Here is an 18109-nt window from a genome sequence, read left to right as displayed (position 1 = left end):
AACTGATTATTGTTCTGCAGATATTGGCCAATTGTGCCAGTTTTGTAACTATGAAGCAAACTCATTTCAGCATCCCTGCTAGGCTTATAATTATTTGTTCTTTGGATTCTCCTTTGAGCCAATTAAAGTGTCCTACTGGTTCTCTCAATAATTAACACGTTAAATACAATCTTTAACATGCTAATTTTATATTTGTATGAGTCATAATTTTAACTTCTAAAAAATCCTTTAACAAGGTAGTTAAGTAAATTTAATGTTCATGTGACATAATTTACCTACAGCCCTCTTAAAACAGTTATGAAAACCATATGGCAACATGGACAAATACTCCTGATAAAAATAGCAAGTGGGGAAAAAAGCAGAAATGCAAAATTTGTACTATGCTGTGATTAAAGCTAAATGTTTTAAGTGCTTAGGGCAAGAAATAGAAAGGAGAAAAAAAATTGAAGTTGGATTTGTTAGGGTAGGTAGGATCCTGGATAGATTAAAAAAAAACAAACCCTGACTTACTATTCTGTCATACATTAAAACTAATATTGGCCAGGCGCGGTGGCTCACACCTGTAATCCCAGCACTTTGGGAGGCCGAGGCGGGCAGATCACGAGGTCAGGAGATCGAGACCATCTTGGCTAACACGGTGAAACCCTTTCTACTAAAAATACAAAAAATTAGCCAGGAGTGGTGACATGCGCCTGTAGTCCCAGCTACTAGGGAGGCTGAGGCAGGAGAATCGCTTGAACCTGGGAGGCAGAGGTTGCAGTGAGCCGGTATCGCGCCACTGCACTCCAGCCTGGAAGACAGAGCGAGACTCCATCTCTAAAAAAAAAAAAAAAAAATTCCTACTGTTGTAACAAATGGTTTAAAGCAACACTAATAATAAATTCTGCAGTTCTGGAGGTCAGAAGTCTAAAGTGGGCATCACAGGGCTAAAATTAAGGTATGGATAGGGCTGTGTTCCTTTCAGTCCTACGGGAAAATCCATTTCCTTGCCCTTTCCAGCGTCTAGAGGCTGCCAGCATTCCTTGGCTTGTTGCTCTCCTTTCTCCATCTTCAAAGCCAATAGCTTAGCATCCTCAAAAGTCTGTCCACCCTCACATCACCTTCACTAATGCTTGTATGGATCCATGTGCTTACCCTGCATCTGCCCAGGTAAATAAGGATACTCCTTCTATCTCAGCGTCCTTACTTAACCATATCTGCAGAGTCCCTTTTGCCATGTAAGGTGACACATTCACAGGTCCTGGGGATTAGTATGTGAACATCTCTGAGGAACCCCATCCCCAATCCAGAGGATTTCCCTGAAATGCAAGTTCAGTGAGAACAGCTTCCCATATGCCTGAGTGAAGGCACAACACTGACTGCTGAGTGCAAAAGGACAGTGTGGGGTTCCATTTAAATTAAATTTCAGAAGAGGCAACACTAGCCTATGGTAGAAAAGAATTACAATGATCGCCTCTCAGGGCAGGGTGGGGTTGACTGGGGAAGGCCATGATGGAATTTTCTGGTATGGTGATGTTCTTTATTCTGGCAGGGGCACAAAAGTGTAAACAAACATTACTCTAGTCAATGATACATCCTGGGGGAATTGTAGTGATGTCTGCCATTTACTCTGAAGGATGTAATGGATAGATTGATGGACAGATGGATAAACAGGTGATATATAGGTACAGTAACATGTTTATGATAGAATCTAGGTGATGGGTATACAGGCATTCATTTTAATAATCTTTGTTGACAATTTTTATAAAAATGTTGGGGACAGTAAGATATGACCCTGGAATATGACTCTGGCACTCTAAAAATTATAAATTAACAAAAGAACTTAGAAAGCCATTAAGCAAGCTCTTGAATAATTTCCTATTTAAAATCAATGGTTCTCAACCTGGGCAATTTTGGAAGGTGTCTAGAAAGGTGTGGGAGCATTCTTGACGGTCTCCAGAACTCTCAGTAAGGGCAGGGTGTTACTGGCACCCAGGGCAGGGTCCAGAGAAGCTACTGCAACCACACAGCCTCTCCACAGGACTGTCTTTCTACACTAAATGTTACTGAGGAATACCAATTTAAAATCAGAATCTTCTCTTCGTATGTCTTCATTAATTTGCTTGCAGTTGCTTGTAGCACAGTGACTCACTTCTCGAAAGTGTGTTGTATCTCCCACTTCTCTAACCCAAGAACACCCAGCATAGTACTCTACCCAGAACACATATTTAATAAACATTTGGTAACAGGGGAGGGGATGTTCCCTGACTATCCCAGCTTGCCCTTCAGGCAGTTCCTTTGATACAAACCTACCCCACATTCCCCCTTCTCCTCCGAACCCCAACCCCTTAATAGCCAGTGAGGAAGGATGTTCCCTGCTGCATTCTTCTGCCAAGACAATCTTGAAACTACATCCCCACTGCCACCCTCCTTCACCCTGCCCAACCCCATCCCCCTGCACCAAATGGCAGGGGAGGCACTTGAAAATAACCACCATGACACAGAGCTGAGAAAAGCCGGCATAAAGCACTTTTATTGCAATAATAAAACTTGAGACTCATATATGGTGCTGGGGGGAGGGGGCAGCAATGATTTCTCTCACCAAATCACTACACAGGACAGCAAAGGGGTGAGAAGGGGCTGAGGGAGGAAAAGCCAGGAAACTCTGAGATCAGCAGAGGGAGCCAAGCATCAAAAAACAGGAGATGCTGAAGCTGCGATGACCAGCATCATTTTCTTAAGAGAACATTCAAGGATTTGTCATGATGGCTGGGCTTTCACTGGGTGTTAAGTCTACAAACAGCACCTTCAATTGAAACTGTCAATTAAAGTTCTTAAGATTTAGGAAGTGGTGGAGCTTGGAAAGTTATGAGATTACAAAATTCCTGAAAGTCCATTAGAAAAACCACAGGACGAAAAAAAATAAAAACAAAAAAAATAAGCCAGGCCACAAAGAAGGCTTCAGAGGTCCCTGCTGGCCCAGGGACAGATACCTGTAGTGTCCAGCATCGCAGTGAACATGATCTGCTTTCAAAGGCAGAGGGTTTAAGGGGAGGATGGGGTGGGAATGGTGGAGGCAAAGGCTCTCCCCATCCCCACCTCAGTTTTAGGTAGGGCTTTTAATTTAACCCAAGGACATCTCCCAACTTGGAGAATAATTCAGTCCTCAACAGCGCCTCAAATCTGCTATGGCTTTGCAGCGCAGCAGCAAGAATGTTTAATATATAATAGATAAAAATTTCATCCAAAAAATTAAAATAAAATATTCTTGCAACCCCCCCAACACCAATTCCTATTCTAACGTTAACCTATCACTTGTGCTGTTAATACTTGACCATGTACTTAACTGGAAATCTATATCCAAAAGACTGAAACTGAATCTTCACCCCAAAATGAAAACAAAATAAAATGAATAACTTGAGGTTTATGGCATATAGTTTAGGTAAACACACATACGAGGAGAAAGGGGAAGAGGAAACGGAGGTGTCAGAAGCAAAGCTGAGTGACAGAACACATTCAGTCAGGGCAGATGTCTATACAGAGTGGAGTGGAACACCAGGAAAAGCTCCACATGGATTCATGTGCACACGTCTGGAGGCACCAGATCCCTCCATGGCAGATCTGTTGGGGACAGAAAATCTGTGAGTTTCCAGCAACTCAGTGTTCTTTGTGTGCAGTGGTGGCAGCCACGATGCCATCTGCCACGCCAAATCCCTTCCCCAACAGCTGAGCAGTCTGAGACCAAGCCACTTCTATTCCAGCTGGAGACAGCCAGAAGGCCTTGGGCTGGGTCCCAGGTGAAACAAACTTTCTGCTTAAATTGATGTGTGTGTTTGGTTTTTAATCTAAGGTTAAGTTTGCCTTGCTAAGGACAGCAGGAGGGCTGTCCATCCATGCTGCTGACAATACAGTTCCCCACTATCATTGGGTCTCCAACTGTGCTACGTATAGGCATCACCTGGCAGCTTTAAAAAACTCTTAAATGCCTGGGTTCCACTCCCAGTGATTATGATTAACTGGCTTAGGGTCTGACCTGGGCATCAGGAAAGTCTTAAAAATTTCCCTGGTGACTCTAATGTGCAGTCCAGACTGAGAATAAACTGGTCATTCATAATGTTGAGTATACTGGGAAAATATCTCCAATATTCATGCATTCACTCAACTTAAAACTTTCTGGGTTTGCCCTTGGACTTTCCTTCCAGACTCTTGCAAGAAGCTGAAACATTCTTTGGCAGTGGGTTGGGAGGGTTACTCAGGGTGACTTGTAGCCTTTATCCCTCTCTCCCCTCCCTCTACCTCATCAAGTTTACAGAAAGCCTGTTCCCAACCAGGAAAGTAATTCCAAGGCTCCCTCGAGTACAGTTATGTTCAAAAAATGACTCAGCTCTCAAAGAACAGGAAAGGGAGTTTGGCCTAGGTGTAGACCTTTGGGCAGACAAAGGCTCTCTGTAAAGTGCCAGGGATTCCCCTCCCAGCAGCAATGACAGGTGAAGAAACCAGAATTATCAAACTTAACCAGGCCTGTATTACCGAGGTATGTGTGGTTCAAACTGAGAAAGACAGTTTAAAAAGCCCCTCCACTTACACATACCCGTATTTTGTCTGTGTATAAACAAAATTTACATGTAAGTGCACAACAGGACAAGGTTACAAGTAGCTGTGACTGCCATCACAAATAGGATGGCAGCCATTTGTTGTGGCTTTCAAACAAAAGTGTCCTCACCCAGGCCTTGGCTGTGGCCCTCTGGTTCCTATGGCAGGAGGGGAGCTAATATAAAGGTCTGGGGCCAGTTGGAAGCAAGCCCAATAGCATTCACGTGCTTAATGATTCTAACACTTACATGAAAGCTATGTGCTATTAGGATACTGAGTTTAGTTCCTAAGAAATGAGGGTAGAAGAGGGGAAAATCAGCAAACAGGATCTGGTCCTACTTTGCCATTGCCTGGATGTGACCTTGAGTAAGGCCGTTCTCTCTGGCCATTTCCTTACTGTTGCACAATAAAGGTGACGCAGAGGTCCATGAGATCCCTTCCTAGAACTGTCTGATCCAAGAGCATCCTTTCAACTTCACAAGTATCCTCTGGCTTCATTTCTCCACTTCATGCACTGATAACAAGCTGGCTTGGGGGCCTCAAGTGTCCTGGGTGTGGACCCTGAGCAGGTGGACTGATGCAGTAATGTCTCCCTCATACCATCTAACAGGCAGTAACCACAAACGGCAGTGAGGAGAGAGCTGCAGAAGCTAGGACATGATATTCATGTTCAGAGGACTTTTTCTTCCCCTGTATCTTCTAGAAACACAGGGTAGAACAAAGTCATTCATTAAGAGTCTTATTTCCAAAGAACTAAAATGTTGGCACTACAAATTTGGCCTACATTTCCGTAGTCCTCAATTCCGTTATAATTTATAAACCACATGGAAAAACACTTCATTTAAACAGCTGCCATCTCCATGAGTTCAACAAGGAGCCAATTCCTTTCCTTAGGGTGACCAATTTTTACATTCAAAGCATATACTAATAACAATGAAAGGATACTCAATACAGAAAGAATGCAGGGAGAAAAACAGCCTTGTGGTGTTTTTTGCTGTCTCTGCTGCCCATCAAACGCTGGGCATAACATGGGAGGAGCAAAGGTAGTGAAGGGCCCTTCAGCATTCCATTTCCTTACCCAAGAACAGGGAGCTAAGGGAGGAGGCCATTCCTGTCATTCCAGTTTTAGAAGCTCCACATCGAAGACGAGAGTGGCGTGTGGTGGGATGATGCCTGGGTGCCCAGTGGCACCATAGGCATAATCTGGAGATATAGTCAGTTTGGCTCTCTGACCCACACTCATCTGTGAAAAGAACAAGGAAGACAGACTCAGCCGGACACACGCCCCAACTGTCTCTGTAAGAACAAGAGCTGTTTACCTAGGTGTTCCTTGGCCAGGATGGTTGTGACTTTCCAGTGACTTTGCAGCTGCACAGGCATCACCACCTCCTTATGCAGGACTTGGAGGTTGGCAGTCAGATTCCATGACCCCTGCATCTCACTCCAAGAGGTCCAATGGCAGTTCAAAACCCCTCTTGACTCTCAGAAGGGTCAGGCCCTCAACCTTTCTACCCAAGTCTTAATGATTAATGCTAGGCAGGTAACATTCCAGATGTCTCACCACCTAGTCCCCTTCAGTGGTCACTCAAAGGACACATTAAGTGACATCTATGCTCTTCTTGAAAAAGGAATACTCCATATAGGAAAACTTCAAAAAAGACAGTATGATTTTCTGGGCTACACAATAGCATGTACTGTACACCATTTGTGAAAATATTGATATACCTACAACAGAAAATGTCTTTGGAAGGACATACCAGACTTTTGCTGTGAGGAGAACGGTATGGATAGTGAGTGACCAGTAAGGACAGATTTTTACTTTAAAAAATATATTTGTGTATATTTTCAGTTTCAAATTAAATACACAAATAAGTATAAATTTCTACTTTCTGAACAGTGACCAGGTTCTCTGCAGTATTTCCATCTTTTGACTTCTCTTTGCTTTTGGTCTCCATGTGTATGTTCCTGGCTTCCCGACTCCACCGGATAAAGCATGAATAAAGAGCAAGCTCCAGGCTGTGAAGTGTCTAATCCTTGCTCCCCCCAGAAGTTGGGACATTTGGAGAAAGGTGGTAAGGATAGTGAAGTATGGCTTTACCTTGTACAATTCAAAACAATCATATACCTTGACTCAGCAATTCTATTTCCAGAATATTCTGCTAACAGCTCAAAAGTCCATCATAGAAGGAGTGGTTTCATAGGCACATCCACACCAGGGATTAGTCATTAGAAAGAACATAGTGGTGGCTTTAAATGTATTAACATGAAAAGATGTCCAAGATCGATGAAAAAAAGCTGCCAAAATAGTCCTTGTGGCAGGATTCCATGCCTGCAAACATGTAAAACCAAAACAATATCAAAAGGAAAGGAAAAGGGGCACAAGTCAATCTCCCCTTCTTCCTGTGTTTTTAACTCACTTGCTGAAAAAATACGCTGCGAAGAATTTAAAAGATGTTTTATGTAGATCTCAAACTACCCAGACTTCTCATAATTGACAGGGCTGTGACTGACCCCAAAGCACCAGTTAAAGGGGGAGTCAGGCATCTGTCCAATACTCAACCATGCCTCTCCAAGCCTGGGAAGTGAAGTATGCTGATAACACTATCTCGATGGCAGATATAGCACTCAATACATACAACGCAGTGATTGTTCCAATGCTGGAACAGTCATAGAAGATGGGTTGTGGTATGAACAATGGCTGGCATGCAAGATGGGGGATGGGCTACAGATCCAAGAGCCAGCCAGACTAGGGAGACAGAGGCAAAAAGCTATGGTTGGCAAGGTTTCCCAAGGGAAGTAAACTACAAAGCCTCTTCCTCACACTGCCAACCCTCTGCCCTGCAGGAACAGAAACCCAGACACCTGGGAGTGGGAAGGCTTCAAGTTCCTGAAAGTTGAGCAGTTTATTTGGAGATAAATCAGTGGTATTTTATAGAGGAAGTAGAGCAATGTGTATTCTGGAAAAGAGAGAGACAGAAATCTCTCTTTTCATCTTGGTTAAATTTCTAATTCTCCTCAGTGAGAGGGAAGCAGACTAATTACCCATCATGCAGAGCCTAATTATAAAGTTCCCTGGGTCTCAGGTCACTGAAAAACATCCCTTTACCTGGTTAGAGCCAAGAAAAAATTCCTAGGTTTGATGGAAAGAAAGAATCCAACTAAAATTTGGCAACCCTGGGTCCCTATTGTCTCCTGGGAATTTTGTAGTGTTGGCAGAACAAAAGCTGTTTCCACAAATGGGGAGAAAAGAGATTAGGAAACACACTCAAGACAAACAAAAGGACTTTCTGCCTAAGTATGTCCTCTCAGAAGTGGTCTGACAAAATATGGTTAATAGTAAGATAAACACAAATTAAAACTGATGTCATTTTTTACTCACAGTGTCCTGAGGCCAAAGATTTAACAATACACTGTGATGCTGGGGCTGGGAGGAGATTGCACCTTCATAGCCTGGTGGTGGCAGTCCAGACTGCAAACCCTAGAGATGGCAACTTGGCAAGACCTGTCAAAAAACACTACACACAGCTTTTGAGCCCCTCGACCCCACTTCTGAGAATATGTCCTATGGCAACATGTGCACACACGGAAAATAAAGTCTGTACAAGGTGAGTTATTGCAGCATTGTTTATAATAGCAAAATACTGGAAATGATTCAAATACTCATTAATAGGGCACTAGCCAAGTAAATTTTAGCACACTTACATAAAGGAATAGTATGCAGCTGTAACAGAGCTTACTCCTCTTTTTTGAGATGGAGTTTCGCTCTTGTCATCCAGGCTGGAGCGCAGTGGCGCAATCTCAGCTCACTGCAACCTGTGCCTCCCAGGTTCAAGCGATTCTCCTGCCTCAGCCTCCCAAGTAACTGGGATTATAGGCACCTGCCACCACGCCCGGCTAATTGTATTTTTAGTGGAGATGGGGTTTCACCATGTTGGCCAGGCTGGTCTCGAACTCCCGACCTCAGGTGATCCACCTGTCTCGGCCTCCCAAAGTGCTGGGATTACAGTGGCGTGAGCCACTGTGCCCAGCCTACTCCTCTTTTATGTACTGATATTGGGAGTGTCAAAAATGCATTAAGTGAAAAAGTAAACTGCAAAACAGTATGTGTGTGAAAGCAAGAAAAAAGTTATGTTTTTATACGTGCTTAAACGACAGTACAAGAAGCATTAACAACAGGTGCTTCTTGTGTGGATATTGGTCAGATGGGATGGGATGAGACTTTTCACTTTTTTTATTTTTGAACCGTAGAAATATGCCACCTATAAAAATAATATAAAAGGTAAAATACTAGGAAGCAAAACAAAACAAATGAGAGAGCATACCTGGGCAACCCCTTCTTCCCAGCCTCGGATCACCTCCTGCTTGCCTAGCATAAACTTAAAGGGCTTGTTTCTGTCCCGGGAGGAATCAAATTTCTTTCCATCTTCAAGCATCCCTGTGAAAAAGGCCACTGTAACATGAGCAACAGAGTAATGACATAAGGCAAGTCAGAGACCAGCAGCAGAGCACTCATCAGAGATGCCAGTGCTGAAGAGTCTGGCAGGAACTGCGGTACATAGGGAGGGTTTCCTGTGACCTCACTGGGCATCTAAGGAGTTGGGGTAGTCCTAACTCCAGACCTGTGAATGCTCTTCCCTGACTCTAAGAAATTAAGTCATCTACAAAAGGACTCCATGTACCAGAGGTGGGTGGCAGTCCACCTTGTTCTGGAGATGGGGAGTATAAACTTCCTCCTGCCTTGACTCTCCTAGCACCCTGTGGATTTTCTCCCCAACTAAAAATAACTGTGGTCCCTTGAGGTGCACACAATGTCTAGAAGTCAAACACAGTGCAAGAAGCAATATTCCTTCCCAAAATCCCCCATCATCTTTCACATGTAATGTGTTTATATATTGCTCCGCCATTGTTCAGTGCAGGCAAATCCCCCTCCACCATCTGCCACCCCCATGGTCTCCTCTGTGGTTCACTAATTGTGACCTACACACATTGCTGCTCTCCAGGCTGTGTGTCAGCACTATGGGATGTGATAAGAGGAAGCTGTAAGGCAAGCTTTCACCCGCATTCTAGTGAAATCAACAGGGAACCTGGGGCATAAAGCTGGGCCCTTGTAGTCTGGTTCCTGAGTTGTCATAATTTTCCTGGGAAAAGTAAAAACCAACCTGGGCTGAAGTAGGGAAATGAAAGAATTTGTGCAGCATTCATCCCACTTATTTTATTCAGTGCTGCCCCAGAAAACAATCTGTGCTCATTTTTGCACAGCTAATCCTTTGTAACAGAGATAACTGAAGAGAACAGCAATACTAAGGAGGTTGAAATGGTTGCCCTTGAAGAATTAACTCAGTAAACCCAGCCAACTGCTAGCAACTCTGTGGGCAGTAGTTCCACTCTGAGTTACTCTAAATGGGCTAGGCGCTTTCCACACGTGAACTAATGCAATTCTTTCTCCACAGCACTATCCCCATTTCACAGATGAAGAAACTGAGGCAGACAGGGAGAAGTGAAGTAGCTTGCCAAAATAGTAAAACTACATTATAAATTATAAACCCAAATACCATGCTCCTTCTACTATCCCAGTTTCCCAGAAGTGGGACAAGCCACGACGGCGCCTTCCAATAAAAGGGGAACTCCAGAGATGCTATGAGAAAAGAGGAACAGACATCTGCAATAGATATCTGCAACTTCCTTTTCAAAAACACCATCAGCATTGCTTTCTCAGGAAGCCGCTGCCAGCCTATTGTGATAGCTGACACTGAGTTCCTGAAAATTCTCTAATTAGGATCCCAGATTGGAGGGTCAGCCAGTGGTTAACATATAATGGACACAAAACTGATTTTATTGGAAGACTGGGGGTGGGCACTCACCATGGTTCTAAGCGTTACTCAGAAAATCCATAAAAACATTACAATTCTGTTGTGTAAGAGTTTAGGAAAAAACGAAAATCCTGACAAAATCCCAACCTAAAAAACAGTGTCAACACTTGTAAGTAGGATGGGGAGGCAGAGATGAATTGGCAGCGTTATCACAGCTATTGGACTATGTGGACTTTAACAAAAGAAGAAACGGGTGGAGGTTGGGTGGTGGTATCTTAACAGAGCAGGAGTAGAGACGGATGTCCTGAGGGCAGAATGGGTACTAATGCTGCCTGGACCTGGGAGCTGAGGACTAAGGTAGACAGGAGGGCGGGGACCCGTACCTGCTCCAAGGAACTGGTGCCCCTGAACTGGTGAGCTGGGGTATGCATTTAGCTCATTCGTTTACCAGAATGCAGTCACCACCTGATGAAAGAAATGACTAATGGCAGGACTTGAACAGTTCTCTATAAACAAGTACCTGGGAGAGGAACAAGTCTCCAGGCTCCACAATACCCACCAAACACACTGCCTTTACCCGTTTCAAGCTACACTTCTTACATGGAACCCAACCCAACCAACCTCAGAGGTAAGGGTGAAAGCAGGCAATCAACAGCTATGATTCTCCATTCCCTGGCCAGGCAGGGAGCCTTTCCATCCACCCTCATGAGACCGCTTATAACAGAAATAAGGAAACCAACTCCAAGGCTCAGTAACCCACCCAAGGTCAGAACCACTGAGTGGCAGGGCCTGTGAGCCACAAAGAAGATTGAAAACCAGAAAGAGCTTCTCTCTGGTCTGTGTTATTTTAAGAAAAACATGCCCATAGGGGCCACCTGGAACCAAGGCTGTGGCACCCTCACCTTCCTTTCTAATTAAACATCAACTTCCCAGGAGCACAACAGCCTGGCCCAGCAGATGAACTGGAATCAATCTAAGCCTTTCCCCTATGCCAGGGCTGGTGTGGGGTAGGCATATGGGCCAGTTTGGGCACTACTTTACCTGCTGTGAAGTCTACTGGGATCTTCCAGGAAAGTCCTACCTCATTAGTAAAAAGAAAAACAAAGACTCAGGAAGAAAGTTCCTGCTCCCCCTGTTGAATGTTGTCATGTAAAGATAAGATGTTTGGAGCATGGCAGTCACCCTGTGACTGAGAAGGCCAGGCATACCACAGGGCGGTCATTCCAGTGCTCTCAGTCAGCCCTAAACCACTTCCCTCAAGACTCAGGTTCTGAGGTGATTGAAAGTGTGCTCTAAAGGTAAAACTATGGTGACAGTCAACAGCTCAATGATTGCCAGGAGTCAGGGGTAGAGGGAGGGAAGAACAGATGGAACACAGAGAATTTTTAGGGCAGTGAAAATGTTCTGTATGATACTATATATAATGGACACATGCCATTATACACTTGTCCAAACCCACAGAATGTACACCACCAAGAGTGAATCCTAATGCAAACTATGGATTTTGGGTAATCATGATGTGTCAATGCAGGTTCGTCAATTGCAACACATGTGCCATTCTAGCGGACAGTGTTGATAATAAAGAGGCTATGCATGTTCAGGGGATATATGGGAAATCTCTGTATTTACCTCTCAATTTTGCTGAGAATCTAAAACTGCTCTTAATAAAGTCTTACAAAAATAAAGAAGTCTGCTTTGCCTTATATTGGGTCTTCAGTTACCTGCAGCCAAATGAACACAACTGGCATGAGGTAAACCTTTATTTGACATTTAGTGAGCACACTATAATATAGTGCTGTCACGAGAGGAATAACAAAGAAATGGAACTCAACAACCAAAACCACAAAGAGCTATCCCTGATCTGTGACAATGAGATCAGTGTCTCATGTCAGGACCCAGTACACATACCCACATTTTGTCTGTGTATAAACAAAATTTACATGTAAGTTACTACATGGAATATACTTCTCATTTTTAAAAAGAACGCTGATTGTGACCCACTAAATTTATTTCATGATACATTAATGGTTCATAACCCACAATTTGAAAAGTACGGTATACCTATAAAAAAATTAGCCTATTTCTTGCCAAACTTGAACACGGCCCTGACCTGTGCAAGATTGTATTTTGATTGCAATGAAAACCACAGGGTACTGAGACAGACTCCCTAAACTTCCTTTTTATCCCTGATCAGATGCAATGCCAGGCAACCTCCAGACACTACATGCATCAATGTATCAATGTTGCTGTGCCTGAGGTGAGATACTTCAACTCTCTATCTGATTGGTACCAGACTAGGAGCACAAGGCGGGACACAGCCTGAATCTGCTGCTGAGCCAGCATGAAGATGTGTATGTTCTTCAGTGGAAACTCTGGCTCTGTGTGAGGATGCCTGTCTAACCCCAGCTCTCTTAAGCCTATCTTGGACACTGAGGGGCAAGCCTCTCCCTAGTATTTTAAAACCATAAAAGCCAGGAAGCAGGATTTCTAAGTAAAGGAGCTTTAAGCAGGACCTTTGCCTAGGATCTTAATTTTCCTATGCTACTTTGGATGCTCTGTTGTCCCTGGGAAAGGGGCATGAGCCTTGCTCCAGAATTTCAGACCACAGTCACCAACTGTCAATCTCATCTACTTTCTAAGGAGAAATCTTCACAGGGAAGGGGTGGGTGGTGGCAGTGGTGTTGGGGTTCCTCAAGTCCAAGGAGAGGATTTCCCACAATCAAGTCCGAAAGCTAAACAATAATCCCCAGAAATGGGTGGGGTGGTATGTAATTAAGTGGGTGTCACACAACTGGCACAAGCTATAGGACAAGGAGAAGGAGGGCTTCCCCAGTGGGGAGGAACAGGCCACCTATCTACGGCCGTAAGTTGTCAAGCTGGGAGAGAAGGTGAAAGCAGTGTTTGTTAAGCTGGAATGAGTATGCATATAGTATTTTCAGGGGTAGGAATTATGCTGTTCAGTCTTTAATGTCAAAACAGGTAGTGAGAACTTCCATTTCTGGTCACGGTGGAGGACAGGGATCAGATTTGTTCCTGAAACAACCAACAACCAACCAACCCCTTCCTCCCTGCAAAAAGTCCCACAGAAACCTAAAAACCACCTAGACAAAATAGCTGCAACGATGGTTTATAGGACACCAGACATCTGTAATGAAGAACAACAATCCTGAGACATGGGAAACAAGGCCAGCCCTATATCCTTGGGATTTTCCAGGGACAGGGACCTGGAGTGGAGCTCAAGGCACCTAGAGTCCATAGGACAGAGTACCAGCAGGACAGAGCTATACAGAGATCCCCAGAGATCTACAGAGGGTCCTCTTTGAGTATTCAGCAGAGTCCCTCTCGGTGCATGTATCTGAGGGAACTACTCAAGGCCAGGAAAAGAACTATCCAAAAGGCTTAGAGGAACAGTATCTAGCGCTCACACAGGGCTGCGATTACTGCTTATTACCCCCAGTCAAACTGGAGAAGTTCATGATTGACGCAGCACTAGACAGAATACTCAGGAAGATCTTGCCTATAGTAGGAAATAATCAGCCCTAAACTGAGCTCTAGACCTACCTAACAAATCACAAAAGCAAGACTCACAAGCATCAAACGGTTTCCAAGTAACTTAAATGCTTCTCGGTATAAAACTCAGGTAAATGTATAGGAATAAAAATATCCAGCACCCCAAAAGGTAAAATTCACACTGTCTGGCATCCAAAGATTACCAGGCATGCAGAGAGGCAGAAAACAGGACCCACAATGAGGAGACATACCAATCAATTGAAAGCAACCCAGAACTAACACAATGTTAGAATTAGTAGAGGAGGACCATAAGACTCCAACTTTCAGAGATGAAAACTACAATATCTGAGATGAAAATTACATTGGGCTAAAATGACAAAATATCCACACATAACACAGTAAAAACTTTACACCATTATCAAGCATTAACTCAAAATGGATCCTAGACCTACATGTTAAGTACTAAACCTATCAAATTTATAAAAGAACACATAGGAAAGACATCTCTGTGACCTTGAGTTAGGCGAAGATTTCTTAGTATGATGTCAAAAAGCACTATCTATAAAAGAATAAATTGAACTTCATCAAAATAAAACAATTTCTGTACTTTAAAAAGCACTGTTAAGAAAATGAAAGACAAGCCATACATTGGGAGAAAACTTTTGTAAAGTACATATTTGATACAGGACTTATATCCAGAATATAACAAACCACCAAAATTCAACAATTAAGAAAACCAATAAAAAAGGGCTAAAGATTTGAACAGATACTTCACTGAAAAGGACAGAGGGCAGGTAAGCATATGAAAAGATGCTAAACATTCTTAGTTATTATAACAATGCAAATTAAAACCACTAGGAAATGAATCTACCACCACTGATTAGAATGAGTAAAGCTAAAAAGACCGACCACGTCAGGTATTAGTGAGGATGTGAAGGAACTGGAATTCTCATACACTGCTAGTGGGAATATAACAAAGCTTCAGAAAACAGTTTGATAGTAAGTTAAACATACACCTCCCCATATGACCCAACCATTCTAATCTTAAGTATTTATCCAAGAGAAATAACAGGCTATGTCCATAGAAAGACTTGTACACAAATGTTCAACTCAGATTTATTAGCAATAGCCAAAAACTATAACCCGAACACCCACCAACGGTGGTAAATACAAGTATCTATACATAGAAAATTATTTAGCAACAAAAAGGAACAAACAATTGATACACTGGACAATACAGATAAATCTCAAAATAATTATACCAAGTGAAAGAAGGCAAACAAAAGAGAACATACTGTATGATTCCATTTATATAAAACTTGAGAAAATGCAACGAATCTACACTGACAAAAAAGTACTATCAGTAGTTGTTACAGGAAGGTAAGGAGGGGTGAATTCAAAGGGGAACAATGACACATCAAAATTTATGAAGCTGTACATTTTAAAAATGTGCAGTATACTGGATTTCAATCGTGCCTCAATAACTTTTTTTTTTTTTTTTTTTTGAGACGGAGTCTCGCTCTGTCGCCCAGGCTGGAGTGCAGTGGCCGGATCTCAGCTCACTGCAAGCTCCGCCTCCCGGGTTCACGCCATTCTCCTGCCTCAGCCTCCTGAGTAGCTGGGACTACAGGCGCCCGCCACCTCGCCCGGCTAGTTTTTTGTATTTTTAGTAGAGACGGGGTTTCACCGTGTTAGCCAGGATGGTCTCAATCTCCTGACCTCGTGATCCACCCGTCTCAGCCTCCCAAAGTGCTGGGATTACAGGCTTGAGCCACCGCGCCCGGCCAATAACTTTTTTAAAAAAGGAAAAGAAAAAAAAGTAGGCAGTGGCATTTACTAAAATCCTGTATATGTTTAGCTCCTACATCCACACTGGCAATGAATGAAAAGTGCTTCCTCTCTTTGGGGAGGGAACAGGTAAAGCAGGCAGCAAGTCAAGTCTCAGCAGTTGCTCCAATTTTAACTCTGGAGATCACTTGTGCCAGGAGTTGGAGCCCTTGAACAGTGAAACCACCTGCCAAGTTAGTGCCGTAATTTCCTAGAGAAAGCATGCCCTGCTGAGAGAAGGCAACTGAGGTTACAGTGCAGATGCGACAGCTGACAGTCTTTAAACTCTAAAGGCCACTCAGGATAAAACATCACAAGCATTGCCTTCTAACTGCAGAACTGACCGATTTCATTCCTGGTCATACAAGCCTATAACTCATGCCTAAGAAACTGCCTGGAATAGCTCCATATTCTTGATTTCAAGTATATAGTCTTGGCTCTCCTGACTGAATGCAGCCCAAGCTCATAGACCTGGCCTGCGTTCTGTGTCCTGGTGGCACTTGTGGTGCTGGTACTCAAGAGTACTCTTGGATTTGCTTTACTTGCATGATTTTAAAGAACCAGAAGGACAAGCATGAGGCCTTCATATTCAGACCTTCATCCCTATATGGTAACCAGAATATGAGGGGTAATCACAGAATGGTAGTCTTGTCTTTAAGAACCTTTAATTACTAATCAGTGAGAAAAAATGTGAAAATGTGCTCCAGTTAAAAGTACAAGACCATGAAAGGAGCCAAAGCTATGGCTGTATACAAAGGCTGTTGATGTCATCTTCGCCTGGGTCTCCTCCCGAACTGAAACCCTTGGAAAGGGAGCAAAGGGTTTAAAAAACAAGACCATGCAGAGAGTCTCAGGTCTGTCTACCACACAGCAGCCTGCTCTTTCCTGTTGCTTATCAAGGAATCAGCAGAGGGAGACCTGGCCAGCAGCTCCTGGGCAGCAAAGTATCTCCAGACTGTGTTCCTGGTGGTTGGCTCAAGCCACTGAAGCAGTGGTTAAGACTCGAGACCTAGAGATTCACAAGGACCACTGGGATATTATTTCACTAATAACCCAATAGAAATGGAGTCACTTCCAGGGTACTCTGCTTTGGGGAAAGGCAGAATCCCATATACCTTCTACTGGGTAAGGAAAGAGGACTAAAGAAGGCACCTCTACAGACTTACGGCTTCACTACTTGTAGTGAAAGCTCATGACTCACAATGCAGTTTATAGTTGCTCATGAATCTTTGCAGGAGTGTTTCCTATAGGCGGCATTTTACGGGGACCAAAATATGAGAAGTTTCAAGATTAAAAAACAACAACGACTAAACTAAACCAAAAATCAAACATAACAAAAAACCAGAATATCCTAAGCCCCAAACCTTCAAAATAAAATAAAGTCCTTGCCATTTATAGTTTGGAGAGGGACAAAGGACTTCTACTTTCAACACGCAGGTGAATTTCTTAATGACAAAAAGTACAATGAGGCCAGCTACGGAGGAGGCTCATGCCTGTAATCCCAGTGCTTTGGAAGGTCAAGGCAGGAGAATCACTTGAGGCCAGGAGTTTGAGACTGGCATGAGTTTGCGACCAGCCTGCGCAACACAGCAAGACTCATGTCCCCAATCCTGTTTCTGCAAAAAATTAAAAAAAAAAAAAATTAGCCAGACATGGTCCTAGCTACTTGAGTGGATGAAGTGGGAAGATCGCTAGAGCCCAGAGGTTTGAGGTTACAGTGAGCTATGAGTGCGCAAGTGCACTCTGGCCTGGGAAACAGAACAAGACTCTGTCTCTTAAAAAAAAAAAAAAAAAAAGTGTAATGGTTGAATGGATGGAGGTATGGGGAAGCCAGTATTTTTCTGCAGCTTTGCATTTGAAGCCACTCAGAACATTCCCAGATGGGTGTACAGCTCCAGGTCTAATGGGTTTAGCTGTTTGCTTTCCCTCTTCTTATTAGATACAGAAGCTCTCTTAACCACCTTTTACTTAGCTGCCTTGCTTGGAGACTCATAAAACTCAAAGCCTTCGTACCCCAGCATGGTGAAGAGCACTCCCCTCATGCTTTAGTCTCTAGCTCATGATCACTCCTTCATTCCCACATGAGTTCTATGTTCACAAAGGGAGGAGTGGTTAGCTGTGTTTGTCCGCAAATCCATTTATGGTAGCTATATTTACTGTGTTAAAGATAATATGATTAAATAGTATGTAAATCAATAAAATGAGTGTGAATACAAACAATGGTTCTAGCTGACTGCTGGGAAAGACTCAATAAAGGCAAGTCACTAAAAAACTATTGCTAGTGAATCATATGGGAGACTACATTTAGAGAAAGAAATCTTAAAAATCTGGAAAGGTTTGGTTTTTAAATGTTCTCACAATAGTCTTTGCTCTACTTTTAAAAAGGTCAA

At 43.2% G+C, this 18109-nt stretch overlaps 2 protein-coding genes across 12 annotated transcripts in view; one reads left to right on the top strand and one right to left on the bottom strand.

Annotated features, from left to right (window-relative positions):
• LOC144332054 (uncharacterized) overlaps window positions 1-12067 on the top strand; it is a 55406-nt gene extending 43339 nt beyond the window's left edge. Inside the window, exons 4-6 of one of the 2 annotated variants that reach the window (XM_077951395.1) lie at window positions 6565-6641; window positions 7954-8177; window positions 10023-12067. The gene's annotated coding sequence lies outside the window, so the exon portion shown is untranslated. Of the gene's footprint in view, window positions 1-6564; window positions 6645-7953; window positions 8178-10022 lie in introns of both variants that reach the window. The other variant, XM_077951394.1, reaches the window with a different exon arrangement.
• Window positions 1-18109, bottom strand: part of FKBP1A (FKBP prolyl isomerase 1A) — a 33800-nt gene that overhangs the window by 6805 nt on the left and 8886 nt on the right. The window contains exons 2-6 of one of the 10 annotated variants that reach the window (XM_077948896.1): window positions 10766-10847; window positions 8895-9007; window positions 7952-8050; window positions 5651-5815; window positions 2487-3600 (exon numbers count right to left, since the gene is read on the bottom strand). In XM_077948896.1, coding sequence (XP_077805022.1) covers window positions 5687-5815; window positions 7952-8050; window positions 8895-9005 — 339 coding nt within the window. In that variant the 5' untranslated portion in view covers window positions 9006-9007; window positions 10766-10847 and the 3' untranslated portion in view covers window positions 2487-3600; window positions 5651-5686. 10 annotated transcript variants of the gene reach the window in all.

The sequence above is a fragment of the Macaca mulatta genome, chromosome 10 (genome assembly GCF_049350105.2).
Source record: "Macaca mulatta isolate MMU2019108-1 chromosome 10, T2T-MMU8v2.0, whole genome shotgun sequence".
NCBI lineage: Eukaryota > Metazoa > Chordata > Mammalia > Primates > Cercopithecidae > Macaca > Macaca mulatta.
This window is presented reverse-complemented; position numbering and strand designations above follow the sequence as displayed.